This window comes from Danio rerio, chromosome 16 (genome assembly GCF_049306965.1).
Source record: "Danio rerio strain Tuebingen ecotype United States chromosome 16, GRCz12tu, whole genome shotgun sequence".
NCBI classification, from domain to species: Eukaryota; Metazoa; Chordata; class Actinopteri; order Cypriniformes; family Danionidae; genus Danio; species Danio rerio.
Genome location: NC_133191.1, coordinates 30,765,640 through 30,782,105, shown reverse-complemented (window position 1 = coordinate 30,782,105; position 16,466 = coordinate 30,765,640). Strand labels below are relative to the sequence as shown.

The following is a 16,466-nucleotide window of genomic DNA, read 5'->3' as shown; positions in this document are numbered from 1 at the left end:
AATTAGTATCTAATGAATAAGTACTAGTATCTATTTAATAGGTACTAGTATCTAATAAAAAGAACCAGTGTCTAATGATTAAGTACTAGTATATTTTAAAACGCACTAGTACTATCTAAAGAATAGGTACTAGTATCTAATGGAAAATATACTAGTGTCTAAAAAATAAGCACTGGTAACATGAAAATTAATACTAGAACATATAGATTAAATGTCAAAACGGCCTGCCGTAGTCAGACTGCATTATGCAGGAGACCCTCTGAAGAGCCTTGAACAAGGAAGAGTAACACTTTACAATAAGATTTATAAGCTAACAATTGTAATTCATTGGTTAACATGAATTAATAATAAACAACATGTTAAGCATTAATTAAGCTTTATTAATTGTTAACAAAAATGTTAAATTAAATGTTAACAAAACGTATATTAATGTGTTCATTGCAAACTGACTTTTTCAGCATTACATAATTGTGTTAATGTTAACATATTCTAATGCACAGGTGCCAAAGTCCTGCACAAGTTCCTGGAGAGCCGCAGCTCTGCAGTTTAGTGCCAACTCTAATTAGGCACACTTGATTAAACTAATTGAGTCCTTAAGGCTTGTTTGAAACCTACAGCCCAGAAAACAATTTTGTGTTTAATAGACTTCTAATAGGCATCTAAACATAGACAGCTTGGCTAAAACAAGGCTGTCAGTGAAAGTCTAATAAACGTAAGAATAGCCCAAAACTAGATTAGTAGTCGACTCATCAAATAGATTAGACAGACTTTATATGTGTAGTCATTTATTTCCATTTATTTGACGACTAGTCTACTTTTGGGCTATTCTAAGACGTCTATTAGATCTCCACTGACAGCCCAACTCTAGCTACTGTAAGACTAATTTTAGACGTCTATTAGACATCTTTTAAAAACAAGCAAAAAAAATGCTTGCTGGGAGGTAAGTTTGTTAGAGCAGGCCCTCCAGGAACTGAGTTTGACATCCCTGCTCAATCTTTTTTCTTTAACAGCTTAATCATGATGTGTGCATACATACACTAACAGAAAACATGAAATTGAATCGATCACATATATTATAACTTACAAAAATAGTAATGTGTTGGTTAATGCATAAGTTAACACAAACAAATAATGAACACTAAGGCAATCTGATTATTATCCCTTAACTAATGCATTAATCTTAACAAAAGAAACCTTTATTGTAAAATGTAACATTTAATTTATGTTATGTAATTTTTGCTGTTCTCATAACTTCATTTTTCTACTTGCTACAATTTCAATCACAACACAGGCTCATTGGGAAAATGTGCTCAGGGCTACATTTCTGAGAACCAAGAAATATGTAGCCAGGGGTGCATAATGGCTGTGATTGATATCAAGCTGATATTTTATGCATGAAGATAAGTTAATTGGCCTTTTTCATGGATGCACAACAGTAGGATGTTGAGACAGGCAGAAATGTATAGAATGGTTTTAGTTATAGCAATTAGTAAAGTTAGCAATTAGCAGGACTAGAAAACGTAAGTATTTTACGTTTTGTCAGTTTTGTGGCTAATTCATATGAAAAATGTACAATTTTGAAAAGGAGGCACGGCACTTAATCCTGCTCCTACACCTAACCGTCATTGGGTGATGAGCAAATCGTACAAATCAAATCTAAATTATACAAATTAGATCCAATGAATTACCCACTAAATCAAAAAGTTGAATTGCAGTGATAGTGTTTTATATATATATATATATATATATATATATATATATATATATATATATATATATATATATATATATGTATGTATGTATGTATGTATGTAATATATATAATTTCTTTAAAGCATCGTTTTTTTGCTGTGCTGAGAAATTTAACCAATCAGATTACTTTCTGTTAAAATCAATAGCTAATCAGAGGCAATTTACATTAAAACACTTAAAAAAATTAAAACTCCTTAATAAAAATGTTTATTTTTACCCTGGTATGACATCACATAAAAATTAATAAACAGTTCATGTGTTCTTTATAGTAAATGATTATTTAGAACAAACAAAAGACTCTCTTGTACTTTCACTTTTAATTCACATAACAGTATCGAGAGATGACTAAGTACTTTATCACTCTGCCTGACATTTCCAGCCATAAAGAAAGCTATCCAGTTCCCTAAAATTCCAGTGAATGATGTGAGTGAAATAGAAAGTGAGAGGCAGAAAAAGAAGAAAAACTCAGGAAAGTCCCAGAGTCTTGGCAGCAGCGAGCTTGCTGAATATTGGATTCCCTTTCTAAAGCATGAGTTCTCCCCCACAGTTGCCGTGGAAACATAGCCCTGTACGTTGAGCTAAATTTACTGCAGTATCCCTCACTCTCACTTCCATGAAGCTCGCTTTCATTGATTTTTAAGAGATCTTGTTTTTATCTTGTGATATGAAACAACTTCAAAGAAGAATATTTCTGCAGCTTCCCACTTTTTATTAAGGAACTGCAAAACTGCAAATCTAACAACCTGCCATGGACAAACTTTTTGTTTTTAATGCATGATGTTAAATCTGATGCCTTGTTCCCTTGGGAGCAACTGCATGTTGCACCCTGTTAGAGAGAGGGATTTAGAGAAGCAGATTGTATTGTTTCCCTGCAGTGTGTGTTGTTATCATGTAATGAAGATGAAAAACACCCTATGCTGATTTGCTAGTCTTAAAGTTGGCATGAATTGGAAAATGAATGTTTTTTTTTTGCTCATGTAACCCTTGGTACACAAATGTATTATAAGATTTAATCAATGGACCAGATGCTCAGAAGTCTAAATTCCCCCAAAGAGAGAGAAGATACAACAACAGTGAAGGACTCGGACACAGAGGTAAGAATATTAAAAGATTGTATTGTAAAATGTTCACAGAAATATAAAATAAATAAAAAATAAATAAATAAAACAAATTCTAGGTTTTTTCACACCTATCTAATGACCTCAGTCTTATTTACACTCTCTAATAACACTTCTCTTTCTTCACAGGGTTTTATGGCTATATCACTAATAAGGTAAGTTAATATTATGTTATTTTTTCTGTTTTTCTATTGTTAAGGGCTAATATTATATTTTGGTTACTATTATAACAATAATATAATATTAATATACTAATAACAATACTATATTAAAGGTTTGCAAGCGTAAGTTAATAATACAATATTAAAATTGTATTATTATTTAACATATAATCAAGATTTCCCTTCTTAAACCAGTTAACCTCTCTCTATAAAGATTCAAAAATTTCAACGAATGAACACTCTAAAGGAACAATGTACAAATAAAATAAAAATGAAAATAAAACATTCACTTAAAACATTTCAAAATGTTCCAAAAGTCCAGTAAAGGTGATAAACTTTCAAAAAGATTCTTTTGCAAAACAACTAGGTTGCAAATTCAGTTCCAGAGATCCAGGATGTTGCACTTGTGAGTGTGTTGTAAATTTACACTCCTACCATGACGCTGAATAGGTTTTACTTTGTATCTTTTCAACAGGTGTATCCAAAGAATCCACTTAATGGGAGGCTCGCCAGTCCAACTCCACAATTAGACACGCACCGATGGAAGTTGAGACAATCCAAATCCAGAAAAGAGTTCAAACTTCAATTAATTCGAATCCAGAGCAGATCACATCCAGCAACTGACGTCAATAGAACATCTCACCGATGAAAAATCAGAAGAAGATGCACAAACGAACAAAACCAAATAAAAAAAAAAAAAAAAACCTGGCCTTGAAAACACAAGGCCAAAGAAACCATTAGCATTTTACAGTGAATGCATTAACTCAGCTTAACACATTTCTAAATAAACAGCAACAGTAAATAACCATGTACTGTATATGCTTCTCTCTGCTGAATTTCTGTGTTTTTCCTATTTCTCTCGCCTATTTGGCATTTTCTTTTTACAAATGACAGCATTTTACTTAAACTTTTCTCACTTAAACTTTACACAATCACTTGTATAATACTCTGTATAATACTTTGAGTTTTTACTAGACCAAACAAATGGTTAATTAATAAAACACATTTTTCGACACTAGTTTAAATCATGTTATAATGAAAACAATAATAATAATAAAAAAACAAACTCACCAAGGAAATCATTCAAAATCAAAATGAAACAAACAGGAAAACTCCAGGTGGCACTCGTGTGCAGATTTCACTCTCAGAGACAAATCTTGTTTTTTTCTCTCTCAATCCTTCATTAAAAATATATGATTGAAATCATGTCAGCATCTTATTAATGGTCAATTTTCACAGTTAATACGCATTAAAACATTAAAAGATGTAAATCTAATAGTTATATTACTTTTATTAATATAACAACTTACATCTCTGCTTTCCCTTGCGAACACTGAATCACCATAGCAACGGTAAACACAAGCTAACAGACAAGCGAGATTTGTTATTGTTTGGAAAGCTGATCTGCTGCTATAGTGTAAGGCACGATGATGTCATTCTAAAGCACTATTCCCTTGAATGCTGTATAATACTCTATTATAAATTATTTATATAAGTAAATAATTTTAATGTATATTATTTAATCGAGTATTCTGCCAATGTTTTTTTCTTATATTTCTATTTGCTCTATTGCTGTATACTACCCACTAGTAACCTGGGTTACACATTCCCCTCCTGAATTCAGGCACGTCCTCGGGCATGTACGGGGTTGGGTTGTCACTGCAATTGGAAAAGGGTCTGGCACAACAAAGGGCTGATCTCTAGTGAGTATGGGTTCTTCTAACGATGTGGTAAAGGCAGAACTCAGACCTTGTAGTAAGGACTGAATGACTAGTGTCAAGGGATTTCCTAGTTTATGATACTCAAGCTTATTAGGAGGTCTACATTGCCTTTTTGAGCGTCTAGGGCCACTGGTATCTAGGTCTTCATCCACTATTGGCTGGTTACTTGAAACATTTTTGACATGTGGATTTTGATCATTAGAATAGGATACATCAACAGGATCTAATTCAAGCGCCCTTCTATGGATCTGTAGTTCAACACTATTTCCACTTCTTTCAGGTTCAATTTCTTTGGGGTCAATATCAGCAGGGTTCAGCACAGGTAAGAAATTCTCATTGACATCATCTCTTTGATTTTCTGTTAAGTCTTCTTCTAGTCTGGAATCAGGTAAGGTTTCTTTTTCAGGGTTCACCACGACAGGGAGTGGTTCAATGGGCTCTATGCCAGGTAAGTTCCTTACAAGCACTGGACTTTGTGATGAAGGTAACACAGTCGTTGTAATGGATTCCAACTGGCGTCCTGCATTTCTAATATATAGAGAGTCATCCTCAGATTCTGACTGATCACTCATTTGATGTTCTTTGGGAGCATATTCTAGAGCAGAGCTAGACCTAGTTCTGGGCTTACGTTGAACATTTGGAGGACTCATTTCTTCAATTTCATTTTCAGACAAATATCCACAAGGTCGAAGTAAGTCTCTGTGTAAAGTTCGAACTGGACCGGTCTTTCCGTCAGGCTGGACTACATACACTGGGAGATCTCCAGCTTTACGGATAACTACATAGACATCTGGTTCCCATTTGTCTGCCAGTTTGTTCTTTCCTCTTAGCCTCAAATTTCGCACAAGGACTTTATCTCCCACGTCAAGAGTAGAAACAACCACATGTTTGTCAAATCTGCGTTTGTTACGTTGGGCTACTTTTGCAGAGTTTTTGATGGCAATTTCATAGCTCTCTCTTAAACTTTCTTTCAGATCTTTTACATACTGAGAGTGGGATTTGGTAGAACGATCCACAGGTAACCCAAAGGCTAAGTCGACTGGCAGCCTGGGCTGTCTACCAAACATAAGTTCATAGGGAGTGTATCCTGTTACATCATTTCGAGTGCAATTGTAGGCATGCACCAAAGGCTTGACAAACTCCTTCCAGCATGACTTCTTTTTGTTTTCAAGAGTACCCAACATTTGGAGAAGGGTCCTATTGAATCTCTCCACTGGATTTCCTCTTGGGTGGTAAGGAGTAGTTCTCACTTTGTGTATACCTGCGACGAGACATAGCTCTTTGATGAGGCTTGACTCAAAATCTCGTCCTTGATCACTGTGCAGTCTTTCCGGAAATCCATAATGTACTAGAAAGTTTTCCCATAAACATCTAGCCACAGTCTGCGCCTTCTGGTTTCTGGTAGGCACAGCCACCGCATATTTGGTGAAGTGATCTGTAATAACTAATATATCTCTGGTGTTACTCTGATCTGGCTCTAAAGACAAGAAGTCCATACAGACCAACTCCAATGGTCTGGTAGTCTTGATGTTCATCATTTCAGCTGCTTTTTCAGGAAACGCTTTTCTACGTACACATCTCTCACATGTCTTAATTTTCTCTTCCACAGATGATGACATTTTTGGCCAAAAGAATCTGGTTCTGACAAGGTCAAGTGTCCTCTCCATGCCCATGTGTCCCATATCATTATGGAGACTCTTCAACACTGTTCCACGTAAAGCTACAGGTAAGGCTAATTGATAGCGAGTGCTTTCCTGATCTTGCTTCTTCCTATAAAGCAATCCATCCCTTAATTCTAATCTGCTCCATTCCCTTATCCACAGAGTAACAGCAAGCGACTGGTCTTTTGAACTAGAAGGTTTTTCATTCCGCTGTAAACAATCGATAATGAATTTGAGATCAGGATCCATTCTCTGCTGTCTCTTTAACTCCTCGTTAGACAGGTAAGGAATGACTGGAAGACCATGCTCATTTTCTTGTTCAAACGCATTTGGTAATACATCTGCATGCAGGGCTAAGGACTCAACAAGGGCAATGGAAGGGTTGGAAAATTTGCATTTATGTGAGGAATTTCCAATCTGATGTCGATCACAGATGGCTTTTATGGCCTCTGGGAGGATAAGAGAATCTTCAACTCCAAATTCATCTAAATGATGAAGGGTAAACTGTTTAATTCTCTCTCTCTCTTTCTGAGATGCAGGGTCATCTAAAAGCTCACCATGTGGTCGTCTTGAAAGGCCATCTGCATCACAGTTTTGACTTCCAGCCCTATACTGGAGCTTGAAATTGTAAGTGGACAGACTTGACAACCAGCGATAACTGGTAGCATCAAGCTTTGCAGATGTCAGAATGTAAGTTAAAGGGTTGCTATCAGTTACGACCACAAATTCTGTTCCATACAAATAGTCACTGAATTTAGTTGTGACTGCCCATTTAAGAGCTAGAAATTCTAGCTTGTGAGCTGGATACCGGCTTTCACTTCTTGTCAACCCTCTGCTTGCAAAAGCAATGACCCGCATTTGTCCCTCTTGTTTCTGGTATAAGGCTGCCCCAAGCCCAGTGGTACTGGCGTCAGTATGCAGAACATAAGGAAGCTTTGGGTCTGCAAATCCCAGAACAGGTGCAGAGGTGAGTTTCTCAATAATCATGTCAAAGGCCTGTTGACAGGGCTGATTCCATCTGTCTCCGAATTCCTTTTTGGGGTCCAGATATTGCTTATTCTTGTTCTCTTGTAGGTGACGTTTTTGAAGAGGTGGATACCCTACTGTGAGGTCATTAAGGGGTTTGATTATTTTGGAATAATCCTGAATGAACCTCCTATAGTATCCAGAAAATCCCAGAAAAGATCTTAATTCTTTGAGATTTCTTGGTCTTGGCCAGGTTTTTAGGGCCTCAATTTTCACTGGATCAGTCTCCACTCCATTTTCTGATACAATATGACCAAGGTATCGAACAGAAGTCTGGAAAAACTTGCACTTTTCAGGCGATAGCTTCAGTCCATATTCTTTGAGCCTTTTCAAAACGTGCATCAGCCTTGATTCATGCTCTTCTAAACTTTCAGAGAAAATGATCAGATCATCGATGAAGACCAACACCTCTTTCCTATTCAAGTCACCCATGCATCTTTCCATCAGCCTTTGAAATGTACTTGGGGCATTGGTAATGCCTTGGGGCATCCTATTGAACTCCCAGAACCCCAAGGGACACACAAAGGCAGTTTTACTTTTGTCAGCTTCCTCCATCTCAATCTGATAATATCCTGATTTTAAGTCAAGGACAGAGAACCATTTTGAACCAGTTAGTGCTGAAAAGACCTCTTCCAGATTTGGCAGGGCATAGGCATCTTTAATGGTTTGTGAGTTCAGCTTTCTGAAGTCAATGCAAAGACGTACAGAATTGTCTTTCTTTCTTACAACTACTATGGGGGAGGCAAAGGGGGATTCTGACTCTCGGATAATTCCAGCTGCTAACAAGTCTTGCAAATGTTTTCGTACTGCATCAATGTCCTGAGGATGTATGGGTCGAGGTCTGTGTTTGAAAGGAGTCTCATCATTAAGCTTTATTCGGTGAGTGACTTTGTTTGTATGTCCATAATCTAAGTCATGCAAGGCGAAGACTTCAGGCATGGAATTTAATTGATCCATTATTCGTTTCTTCCATTCAGGTGTCAATGGGGAATTTTCAAAGTCAAATTTGAGATTGGAACAAGCAGAAAGTTCTTTATTCACAGTGCTGGAATTCACTTGCCCACTCTTTATTACTTCTTGGACTGCCCGCATTTCAGCAATTATAGTTCTGGGGTAGATGGTAATGTCGGTCTGAGTTTCATTCCGTAACACAACTGGTAACTGTTGATGCCTTTTGCTGAGTAAGGAATGCAAACAGCTGGCAACTAGCAAACCACCAGGTAAAGCGGGTGAAGTTGGTGACTCTAGAGCTACACATTTTCCTACGTGAGGACAATTAACTAGAACATGTCCATCAAGAACCACTGTACATCCTGCAGGTACTACCTCTGGAACATGTCCCTTGAATTTGATACAGCCCACTATATCAGCACTTGCTTGTTTGTATCTTGCTTCTAAAACTTTTTGCACTGCACGGTAACCATGGAAGTTAGATTGAGGAAAGGAAGCAGATTGTTGGACATAGTTACTGTAAAGAGCATCTAATGAATTTGTGCCAATTAGAACTTGGGGAGTGTTCATCAAATCTGGGACTACCAGGGCTAAAGTGGGCACTTCTGTCTCTGTTCCAAGGAACTCTCTGGGAAACTTAAGAGTCAATTCCACATATCCAAGATAAGGCACTGTTTGACCATTTGCCCCTTCCACTTCCAGCAAGTTGTCCAATGATTTAAGTGGACAATTTGATAAATTCTCTTGATAAAATGACCAGGGAACAGTAGTTACTTGGGACCCTGTGTCCAGAAGGCAGGAAACTCTTTTATTACCAACAGTTATTTGGGCAGTACACTTCACTCCCACTAATCCTCTTGGTAAATTTCTCAAAGGGGGTGCGTCACACGCATTTTGGTTGAACAATTGTTTACGTTTCTCAGGGCAATTATTATTTCTTTTAGTCTCTGTATGCCCCTCTACAGAGACCGTCCTCAGTTTAAAGGATTCATGATTGCTACTTGTTGGGTATCCCACTGGGCTTGTCGCTCCCTTAACTTGCGTTTTTTCTCAGCAACTCTAGTAGGGTCAGGAGCATTACTACAGCTGCTGGCAAGATGACCATCTTTCGCACATCTAAAACAATACCCCGGACGAGGTCTACTTTCAGGTAGTTTACTAGCTCTGTAACAATCTGTTGCTCTAGGTTCAGGCAGCAAGTTTCTGGTGCGGTTTCTATACATATCAGGGGCAGTCAGTTGAACCTTTAAATCAGCAATCTGTTTCTTTAAGTCAGCAATTTCAGTTGCTTCTACATCACTTTTAATTTTTGGAGTGGCTGTAGTTTGCATGGCTGTAATCTGTGCCTGTAACTCAGTGACAACATTTCTCAGCTCACTCACTTCATCTGGTTTTGCATTTTTTTTCTTTTCTTTCTGGCTTGAAGGCTTTTGCAGTGCAACAACTTGAGCTTGAAGTTCACACACTTGCTTTGCGAGAGATGTGTCAGTTTGATCATCCTGCGTTTCACTTTGGTGGGCAGATATCTGGTGAGCTGACAGTCTGAATTTCGAGGGGGCAGGATAGTGTTTATTTAGCCCTAAATGTTTTCTCATTCTTTCTTCTTTAGAGGCATTTTTATCTTCTTCTGTACGGATGAGAACTACTAATTCTGCAAATGAAGGAGGAGTGGCTTTTCTCCTTTCTAATTGAAGGTCAGTAATGAGGGAACTGTCCCAACAGCCGCGACAAAACTGCTTTAAAAGATATCGGTTTCTCTCTTCTTCAAATATCCCACCTCGTCGAATAGCTGTGCTTAAGAGTACTTGTAATCTGTGCAGGTAAGTTGAAGGCTTCTCACCATTGTTTTGGAAGCTATTCATAAATCTGGCTAATAACTCATCTCCATCTTCTACAGAGCCATATACAGACTCCAGCAATTCTAGATATACTGCAGGTAAACTGTTAGGGGAGACATGTTTAACAATATCTGCAGCGGGGGGAAGCAGACTGTCTATGATTTTTCTAGCTCGATTTAAGTCAGATATAGAAGGATCTGTCAGTAGGAGATCAACACTGGCACGCCAAGTGTCAAAATCTGGCTCATTAACAGGTCTAGGAATTTTTCCAGAGAAAGATCGGAGGCGAAAAGAGGTATAGTGCATATGAGCTGTGTCATTTGTGCGGACAATGTGCTCAACTACTACCTTTTGCACGCTAGGAGGATCAATTATGTCCATGGTAAGTGCTGGATGGGATGACACTGTTACTGTGGGTTTAGTACTTCTATGGTTAAGGCTTTCCTTGGACAGGTTTTTTGAATTTGTTGATTCAACTTCATGAAATGGTGAAATTCTAGATGAAGGAAAAGCTGTTTGTTCAGTAATCACACTTTGTGATATGACTGGGGACAGCAGTCTATTTGGTGAACTGACTGTGCTACGATCAAGTATTTGAGAACGTGCTGCATTTGGAAATTCAAGATTTTTATCCAAAACAGGTAGTGATTCAGCATGAGAAGGGCCAAATTTCATCTTCAGTAACTCTGTTTGGAGTACCTCCTCAATCGATTTCCCACTAAAACTAGCAATGTTTTGCAATTCCTCCAGATATCCATTAGTAGCACTATCACTAGCAATATAGGAATAAACGCAACTTAAAGCACGTACCATGAAAGTGGTACTTGGGTTTGACATACTAACTACAGTTAAAGGCAAAAGAGGCATCAATGTTTTCATCGCGGAGTTATGTGTAAACTCTATGATAGCATGTCGATGAAACTCACAGTCAGGGTCATCAATTAGAAGATGTCGGTTAATACTACCATATCTTAAAAGCCATGACTCTAAATCTGAGTCTGTCTCAGTCAGTGTCATTCCACCCACAATCACTGTTTTTGAGATATCTACATTCTCTTTTTCTATGATATCCATGACGTTAAAGTTCTCTCCGATTTGTAATACTTATAGTGAACTCGAATACTGTAATTAGACACTGTTGTTGCAATCTCTCTCCTGGCTGGCTCTCGCCACTTTTTGGTATGTAACCCTTGGTACACAAATGTATTATAAGATTTAATCAATGGACCAGATGCTCAGAAGTCTAAATTCCCCCAAAGAGAGAGAAGATACAACAACAGTGAAGGACTCGGACACAGAGGTAAGAATATTAAAAGATTGTATTGTAAAATGTTCACAGAAATATAAAATAAATAAAAAATAAATAAATAAAACAAATTCTAGGTTTTTTCACACCTATCTAATGACCTCAGTCTTATTTACACTCTCTAATAACACTTCTCTTTCTTCACAGGGTTTTATGGCTATATCACTAATAAGGTAAGTTAATATTATGTTATTTTTTCTGTTTTTCTATTGTTAAGGGCTAATATTATATTTTGGTTACTATTATAACAATAATATAATATTAATATACTAATAACAATACTATATTAAAGGTTTGCAAGCGTAAGTTAATAATACAATATTAAAATTGTATTATTATTTAACATATAATCAAGATTTCCCTTCTTAAACCAGTTAACCTCTCTCTATAAAGATTCAAAAATTTCAACGAATGAACACTCTAAAGGAACAATGTACAAATAAAATAAAAATGAAAATAAAACATTCACTTAAAACATTTCAAAATGTTCCAAAAGTCCAGTAAAGGTGATAAACTTTCAAAAAGATTCTTTTGCAAAACAACTAGGTTGCAAATTCAGTTCCAGAGATCCAGGATGTTGCACTTGTGAGTGTGTTGTAAATTTACACTCCTACCATGACGCTGAATAGGTTTTACTTTGTATCTTTTCAACAGGTGTATCCAAAGAATCCACTTAATGGGAGGCTCGCCAGTCCAACTCCACAATTAGACACGCACCGATGGAAGTTGAGACAATCCAAATCCAGAAAAGAGTTCAAACTTCAATTAATTCGAATCCAGAGCAGATCACATCCAGCAACTGACGTCAATAGAACATCTCACCGATGAAAAATCAGAAGAAGATGCACAAACGAACAAAACCAAATAAAAAAAAAAAAAAAAACCTGGCCTTGAAAACACAAGGCCAAAGAAACCATTAGCATTTTACAGTGAATGCATTAACTCAGCTTAACACATTTCTAAATAAACAGCAACAGTAAATAACCATGTACTGTATATGCTTCTCTCTGCTGAATTTCTGTGTTTTTCCTATTTCTCTCGCCTATTTGGCATTTTCTTTTTACAAATGACAGCATTTTACTTAAACTTTTCTCACTTAAACTTTACACAATCACTTGTATAATACTCTGTATAATACTTTGAGTTTTTACTAGACCAAACAAATGGTTAATTAATAAAACACATTTTTCGACACTAGTTTAAATCATGTTATAATGAAAACAATAATAATAATAAAAAAACAAACTCACCAAGGAAATCATTCAAAATCAAAATGAAACAAACAGGAAAACTCCAGGTGGCACTCGTGTGCAGATTTCACTCTCAGAGACAAATCTTGTTTTTTTCTCTCTCAATCCTTCATTAAAAATATATGATTGAAATCATGTCAGCATCTTATTAATGGTCAATTTTCACAGTTAATACGCATTAAAACATTAAAAGATGTAAATCTAATAGTTATATTACTTTTATTAATATAACAACTTACATCTCTGCTTTCCCTTGCGAACACTGAATCACCATAGCAACGGTAAACACAAGCTAACAGACAAGCGAGATTTGTTATTGTTTGGAAAGCTGATCTGCTGCTATAGTGTAAGGCACGATGATGTCATTCTAAAGCACTATTCCCTTGAATGCTGTATAATACTCTATTATAAATTATTTATATAAGTAAATAATTTTAATGTATATTATTTAATCGAGTATTCTGCCAATGTTTTTTTCTTATATTTCTATTTGCTCTATTGCTGTATACTACCCACTAGTAACCTGGGTTACACTCAAAATAGCTAAACAAATATGCAACGTCAAACTTGATTTTATTTATCCAGAATTGACTGAATTAGCTTCTAGCTAATTAAGGTGGAATCTATAAGCAACAATGCTCTGTTTCAAGTGAGAATACCATTTCGACCATCTTGTTTATAAGCATTATTAATTCATACCACCCATTAAAATGAAGCTTTTAAAATGTCAGTCTCCAGGCTTTAAAAAAAAAAAATGTTGTTGATTACCAGTTTCCTGTATTTCCTGACTTCACAGTTTCCTGTGTTTTGGTAACACTTTAGTTTAGGTCACAATTCACGATTTTAACAAACAATCTACTTTCACTACTTTCACCACTTGCTAATGAAGAGTTACCAAATAAAACTACTTACTAGTTAAATCTACTTATGAACAATTAATATCCTAATAATAGGCAGGTAATAAGACAGTAGTTTATTGCATGAATTGTGACCTAAACTAAAGAGTAAACCTATGTTGTTCTCTGCTCCACCAACCTTTGCAATTGTTACTCGACTTTTATTAACATTTGTAGACAATATATTAAATAAGAAACTCTTTTTCTTAAGTGTCACTTTTTAGATTTTTAAACATCAAAAAATTGAATAGAATTTCAAATAAACAGAAACCTGGAAACTGTTATTATGAGATTTTTTTACACCAATAATATAACAATTTATAATAGAATCAAAGTCTGGTCCTTTGCGATAAAAGGTTTATGGTTAGTTATTTCAGTCGCATGATTTTTTTATAGTAAACACACAGTAAGCGTACAACCATTTATTTGCTTTTGGCACAGAAATACATACACATGCGACATCAGACTAAGCAAACAGTTACAACGAGCTGCAATTTTGTGTAAGTGACATATTGCTGGATCATTATCCCACATTCACTTTCTGTAAAAATCAGAGAAGAGCTGCTGCTGCTGCATGGGATGGTGTTCAAACAAAATTATTACTAATGAGTCCTGATTATGGCTGTAATGATTCATCTTGACTAATCGCATGCAAAATAAAGGTCGTTTTTACAAATGTATTTATAAAATATACTCACCGGCCACTTTATCAGGTACACCTGTATACTGCGCATTAACGCAAGTTTCTAATTAGCCAATCACATGGCAGCAACTCCATGCATTGAGGCATGTAGACATGGTCAAGACGATCTGCTGCAGTTCAAACCGAACATCAGGATGGGGAAGAAAGGTTATTTAAGTGACTTTGAACGTGGCATGGTTGTTGGTGCCAAACGGGCTGGCCTGAGAATTTCAGAAACTGCTGATCTTCTGGGAATTACACACAAAACCATCTCTAGGGTTTACAGAGAATGGTTAGAAAAAGAGAAGTGATCCAGTGAGTGGCCTTGTTGATGCCAGAGGTCAGAGGAGAATGACCAGACTGGTTCCAGCTGATTTAGCACAAATTGACATTATGTCAATATAGCCTACCTGAGTATTGTTGTTGACCATATCCATCCCTTTATGACCACAGTGTGCCCATTTTCTGATGGCTACTATCAGCAGGATAATGTGCCACGTAAAAAAGCATGAATCATCTCAGACTGGTTTTCTCTAACATAACAATGAGTTCAATGTACTCAAATGGCCTTCACAGCCACCAGATTTCAACCCAATAGAGCACCTTTGGGCTGCGGTGGGACAGGAGATTCCCATCATGGATGTGCAGCTGACAAATCTGCAGCAACTGTGTGATGCTATTATGTCAGTATGGACCAAAATCTCTGAGGAGTATTTCCATTACCTTGTTGAATCTATGCCACGAACGATTAAGGCAGTTCTGAATGCAAAAGGGGGTCTGGTACTAGTAAGGCATACGTAATAAAGTAGCCAAATAGGCACTATTTGTGTAAATAGGCACACATATACTTCTGTATACTTTTTAAAAAATAAATGTGTATATATTTAGTTAAATTGATGTGTGTGTGTGTGTGTGTGTGTGTGTGTGTGTGTGTGTGTGTGTGTGTGTGTGTGTGTGTGTCTGAGTGTGTGTCTGAGTGTGTGTGTGTGTGTGTGTTCATATATACATAGCAAACTTGAACAGGAAAAAAAAGTTATTAAGAAAACATAAACTTTTATTTTGTATTAATCGTTTAACAGCACTTGTCCAAATGATAAATAAATATCTGTCTTTGGAAAAAATTGAGCTTTATCTACATCTACATGTTCATGACAGTCTAGGGCAGTGGTCACCAAACTTGTTCCTGGAGGGCCGGTGTCCTGCAGATTTTAGCTCCAACCCTAATCAAACACACCTGAACAAGCTAATTAAGGTCTTACTAGGTATACTTGAAACATCCAGGGAGGTGTGTTGAAGCAAGTAAGAGCTAAACCCTGCAGGGACACAGGCCCTCCAGGACCAGGATTGGTGACCCCTGGTCTAGGGCAAAAGGATCCCATCAGATGATGAAAAAGGTCGACACAAACTCACTTTTGAGCTGATGTTACTTATTGACACTTGTGATACTGTTCATCAGAAAATGCTTGTGTTATCTTGGATGCAGCAATCTACATAAAATCTATATCTATATAAAAGTTAGTGCCCACACACGGCCTCAAAGTATCGTCAGGAACTTGTCGTCGATTCCAGTTGTAAGAACAACAAATAATAACTTGACTTCTAGTTGATCATTTGGAAATGTGGCAGATACTTGCATCCCAATCATTACAAATACTGCAGAAGACCTATTGGAACCCACATGGACCCAAGATTCTCACAAAAATCAGTCAAGTTTGGTGAAGGAAAAATCATGGTTCATCAGAGATCTGCAGAGTGGATGGCAACATCAACAGCCTCAGACACAAATCAAGACATTTGTGCTGCTCATTACATTACAAACCACAGGAGAGGGCAAATTCTTCAGCAGGATCGCGCTTCTTTTCAGACTTCAGGTTAAGGTTCTCCAGGATTGGGCAGCCCAAACACCAGACATGTACGTTATTGAGCATGTCTGGGGTAAGGAGGCATTTAAGATGAATCCAAAGAATCTTTATAAACTCTTGGAGTCCTGCAAAGACACTTTCTTTGCCATTCCAGATGATTTTATTAATGTTTTTTGAGTCATTGTAGAGATGTGTGGATGCAGTCGTCTAAGCTCATGAGAGTCATACATTCATTCTTTTCC

At 36.8% G+C, this 16,466-nt stretch overlaps 1 protein-coding gene and 2 long non-coding RNA genes across 4 annotated transcripts in view; 1 reads left to right on the top strand and 2 right to left on the bottom strand.

The window, feature by feature from the left end:
* Positions 1–16,466, top strand: part of LOC141378207 (uncharacterized) — a 394,144-nt gene that overhangs the window by 329,959 nt on the left and 47,719 nt on the right. The window lies entirely within an intron of this gene.
* Positions 2,848–4,376, bottom strand: LOC141378208 (uncharacterized). Its single transcript, XR_012392147.1, has 3 exons — positions 4,342–4,376; positions 4,103–4,209; positions 2,848–3,741 (listed from the first exon to the last, which is right to left on the bottom strand). It is a non-coding gene; the product is annotated as an uncharacterized lncRNA (long non-coding RNA).
* Positions 9,365–13,058, bottom strand: LOC141375010 (uncharacterized). 2 transcript variants are annotated; one of them, XM_073926112.1, is made up of 3 exons: positions 13,024–13,058; positions 12,785–12,891; positions 9,365–12,423 (listed from the first exon to the last, which is right to left on the bottom strand). In XM_073926112.1, exon 3 carries the CDS (start codon positions 11,300–11,302, stop codon positions 9,365–9,367), a length of 1,938 nt encoding a protein of 645 aa, XP_073782213.1. In that variant the 5' UTR covers positions 11,303–12,423; positions 12,785–12,891; positions 13,024–13,058. The 2 variants fall into 2 exon arrangements, with proteins under 2 accessions (XP_073782213.1, XP_073782212.1); XM_073926111.1 differs by having other exon boundaries at positions 12,785–13,048.